Here is a 4,771-nt window from a genome sequence, read left to right as displayed (position 1 = left end):
AGATTATCAACCGAATGATGGATGAGCTTTCGCTATATTTTCTCTGTCTTTTTAATCACGAATCACATAACAGCCACAAGACAATGACATCTGTGGACAATCTCTTAAGCCCCGGGGCATTGTGCTAGTATCTGAATAATTCCGTGACCGATGGAAGAAGGGATAATCATGCCTTGGTGTCCACCACTTGGGGTGTTGGCGCTGGCGCATATGACCATAGGCATCATATGAGAAATTTTGTATTTTTTTGCTACAAATATAAATTTTATGAGGGGTTTTATATTGCACTTTTAACTTGCATGTTGTTCCATGATGCGCTGTGGATGAAATTTAGCGACAGAAGTAATGGTTGATAGCGTGCCAATGGTCGCAATGCCACGGTCCACCAACCAGCCAATCACATCAATGTCTGTGGAGAGCGCATGTGAGATCAACATGCGGATGTGGCCCATGCATTGAGGAGGGGGGGGGGTGGAGAGCTGCATCTTGATGTTGATATATGAGGAGAAAAAAATGAGAAGTGTCGTACAAATGTTGCAAAGTGGATGAAGAAGGCAAATGTGGCAATGCATGAAGGAGGGAGTTCAGATACGAAAAGGTTGCATCCAAGTATTTATGGAGTTCAATTTAGATCCAGTTATCCAGGATTGTCTGTAGTGAAACTGTTTAATTCATCAATGATTGGCTGATTCAACGTACATGTGTTGATAGAGGAGTATTCTTCCTCTTTACTATAGAATAGAATCTCATCAGAAGTCGGGTACGAAGTTAAAGCTCCTTGTATAGGTCGCCTTTATAAGAATCGGGTTTATGGCGATAGCTGAATTGACTATAACTCATACTCCTGTTGATCTATGGTCGTGGAGAGTTAGGATTTTATCTTGTTGTGTAAGATGTAGAGAACACGCTCATACAGTAACTTGACATGAGATAATACACTAAAAAATATCACGGTTGAGAAATACATAGTGCACCAATGACAAAATTTCTTTTCCCCAACATATACTCCATTTATTCCCTTTTGTAAGATTTAGTAACACTCGGGCGTTGTCCAATGACACATTCCTATAAATACCAAATGACACTATATAAAAACCATATATACGAAAATAACCTTTTGAGTTTACTCTTAACATAGTCAAATGTTTTAGACATTTGAAAGCTTCATGGAATATATATCATAATTCTTAATCCAATTTTCTCATACAATATATCATACATAGTATTACTTTACAAAGTATAGCAATGTATGTACATAAGATACATCTTCGTACACAATTTACGGGCACATATGAACTATACATAGGATATGGGGACCTTAGTTGTTTGAGAACTGTGCATATGCATGATTAGGTCGCATTTGGCTATCTTCCTATTTTGTTGGGTAAGAAGGCTCCATGGCAAGACCACACATGCCCTTCTTGTCTGCAATGTCTTTCTCCATTCTCAAGTACCCATCTTCACCCCAAGTTGTGCCCCATGAATTCTTCATCAACCAATAGCTCGTGCCATCACTAGTCTTTCCATATCCAATGGCTGCAATTCCATGGTCCAAGTCAGTGCCGCAGGACCCAGTCATCACCCCACCAGAGTAGAATTGGAACGTCATGTCTCCTCCGTCCACAGCTACAGACACTGGTTGGTTTGCCACCGCCTTCATAAGGGCACCCTCGTTATTGGCAGGCACATCCTCAAAGCCGGTGATGGTTGCGGCACTGTTGGATCCAGCCTTGCACTTGCCGTCAGCTGCAGTATATGGGTAGCTTGACTCCATAGTAAGGCCTCCATTCTTGATAATGAATTTGAAGGCATCATCCATGAGTCCTCCCTCGCAGCCTTGATCTTGACCATGAACATCACAGTCAACCAACTCCTGCTCCGACAGTGAGATCAACTTCCCGGTTTTCAGTTTTACAATGCCCTCTGTCGCGGCAACAGCAGAAAATGCCCAACAGCAGCCTAGAAATAATTTTGTTGTTATAGTGTTATCCAACAAAATATTAACACATATATGCCGTGCATCACAATGTTTTTTTACTTACCACACTGGCCTTGATCCTTGACAGGAGTGACGGCTCCCTTGGCCCTCCAGTCCATCGTTGCTGGAAGGGCATCCAAACTCAAATTCTCATACCTGAATCCAGAAGAAAGAACTCTCATGGAGTTTGCTTTGAATCCCTTGTTTGTGTTGGTTGTCTTGAACTCATCATTTGTGACATCAGCAAATTGGTTGACGCCAAGCCAGAACTTGTGATTTTGGGCATTGAATGTTTCAATCAACTCGACGTTGCCTTTGAAAACCTCGAACCGACGTGCCTTCTCAGTGGTGTCCTTGTACACACGGCCATACTGAGCCATCCAGTTCTCATGCTTCGCCACCATCAACAAGTCATCATTCAGCTCACGAGCTGCAATGACTGTACCACAGAGGCAGATGCAACCGAGGATGGCAAGAAGCAAAGCCTTGTGGATGGCCATCTTCGGTTAGGTACCGAACTGCAATGACAGTACTGCAGCGGCAGAGGCAACCTAGGATGGCAAGTGTCTGTACTTTGGTCTGGTTTGTTGGATGGCACTTGGTGGTATATATAGTGTCAAGTACGTATTAAAAATAGGAGACTGAGAGATACGGTGTTTGTACGAAGTTATTTTGTGGAAAAGGGCTTGTGCGTTGCCGTGGATTATGGTGGCCGGCTAGTGGTATAAAAATGACGCACACATCTGATTGGCCGGCCACATTGTATAAAAATGATACGGCAGAACAAAGAAGTACGCTTGGTGTACATCTGATAGCAACTCCTGCTTGTTTATGTCGGGGTGTACATCTGACTGACAGTGATCCCTGCTTGAGAGATTTATTGAAAGGAAGAAGAACCGTGTCCATGAAAATAAATTTTCAGAAGAGTACCGTGGACGTGACACCAGTTTGTACAAAAGAATCAAGTAACTGCTTTGATACGTACCGTGAACCCGCCCTGACAAAAAAAATCAAAACAAATACTTGAAAAATTCAAAAAATTCCAATTTTTGTGTGTAGAAGATAATTTGATGCGTGAGGTTCGCATCAATTTTCAAATCATTTGGACATCTGAGCAGCTCTCGGCAAAAAAGGACAAATTCAGGGTATGTAAAAATGTTTACTGTTCACACACTGTTCCGACCCGATTTGTCTTTTTTTCTGAGAGTTCCTCAGATGTTCAAATGATTTAAAAATTGGAGCGAAACTCACGCATCAAATTATCTACCACACAATTTTTTTTGGAATTTGTCTAGTGTTTGTTTGTTTTTTTACTGACCAGATGCAAATGAGTCTGGGCACAGGAACGCTGCACTCGTATAAAACAACATAGAAATGGACTTTTATTCAACTAGGAACCGGTGAAATTTAAAGGCAATCCCATTTAGTTCGGTAGTGTTACTTGCAACATTTTTTTAACCTGGAACACTTTATCTCTACACTGTAAGGTCTGCTGGTATCACCATAAAATAAGTAACCCATATAATCCACATTGTGCTCGGTTAATTAAGAGGACGGGGCATCGACCCGTTGGCTGAGCCCCGAGTTCGAGTCCCGACTCGAACGCGCGGTGCTCATGGAGTTTCTCCTATAAAAAAAATGCTAACGAGGGTTATCCCTTGGTTGGTCTCATTTTTTTGCTCGGTTAAATAAGTGGTCATGCCAAACTTGATCCATACTGAAACGAAACAAAGCATGCACTTTAATTGAACTCATGTTACCACCGCAAAGTACAAGATAAAAGTTAAAAAAAATGAAACAGGTTGGACTTGATCGTCGCAGCAAAAAATAGGCGCTACTGCGGCTGCCCCGTATGTTCAGAACAACCAGCACAGCGGGATCGCTTCATGCCAGCAAGCCAGCCGCTTGTGTATGACAGGTGGCACACAAACTATGGTATCATCCCGGCCGTTATACGGTGCTTCTCAGGCACGAGGGAGTACGTTTATGTAACCCACATCAAGACTGTGAAAGGCAGCCCGAAATGATAAGGTCCCCGCTATTGGGTGTCTGAGGGGTGCATTTCTGGAATATTGATCGAAGGGCGCTAATTTACTACAGTATTCACGAAGAGAAGCGACGAAGAAAATGACTCCATAGGGAAACATGCTTACATTCGCACATATTAGATAATTAAAATGACTCCATAGGGAAGCATGTTTACATTCGTGTGGCCACAAACATAATTAAAATGACCATCCAACGCTGATCCCCAAACTGGCCGCTGATTGATATCTCCAATCATGAGCTCCACAAGTGCATCCGGTTGTTCCCCAGCTTTGGAACTGTCGGTGTCACCGGATCCGGACACTTCAAGCTCGTACACTAGTGCCAATGCGGGATCCAAATGGATGGAATGTGTCCTCTCCCTGTGTAGTCGGAGCGCTTACCCTTCTGGTCCCATGAATCTCTTACAAGATGAGATTACTCCATATCTCTATCACAGGATGGGACAGCTGAGTGGATCGTGGGGTAAGAAGGAGGATGGTCAAGCGCTATGGGAAGAGATAAAGGCTTAACATAAAGCAGAGGCCCGTGAGTTGGTTGGAAGTAACCATGCATGTTTATTCACTGGATAGCTGCACAGATGCTCCACGTTTTCCTACTTTTCCCAACACCTCCCAATCCTACTTCTGTGATATATTGACCGTCAGGTTTCACAAACATGCGCTAAGAGTAAATAACCTATAATATCTAGCAAGGAGGTGATCCACTGAATACTCCCTCCATTCCACAATGTAGTGCTTCCTCTAT

At 42.9% G+C, this 4,771-nt stretch overlaps 1 protein-coding gene across 1 annotated transcript; it reads right to left on the bottom strand.

The window, feature by feature from the left end:
* Positions 1-1,372: 1,372 nt before the first annotated feature.
* LOC123191405 (senescence-specific cysteine protease SAG39-like) lies at positions 1,373-2,478 on the bottom strand. Its single transcript, XM_044604157.1, has 2 exons — positions 2,043-2,478; positions 1,373-1,959 (listed from the first exon to the last, which is right to left on the bottom strand). Exons 1-2 carry the CDS (start codon positions 2,476-2,478, stop codon positions 1,373-1,375), a joined length of 1,023 nt encoding a protein of 340 aa, XP_044460092.1.
* Positions 2,479-4,771: the final 2,293 nt, after the last annotated feature.

Source organism: Triticum aestivum, chromosome 2A (genome assembly GCF_018294505.1).
Source record: "Triticum aestivum cultivar Chinese Spring chromosome 2A, IWGSC CS RefSeq v2.1, whole genome shotgun sequence".
NCBI classification, from domain to species: Eukaryota; Viridiplantae; Streptophyta; class Magnoliopsida; order Poales; family Poaceae; genus Triticum; species Triticum aestivum.
This window is presented reverse-complemented; position numbering and strand designations above follow the sequence as displayed.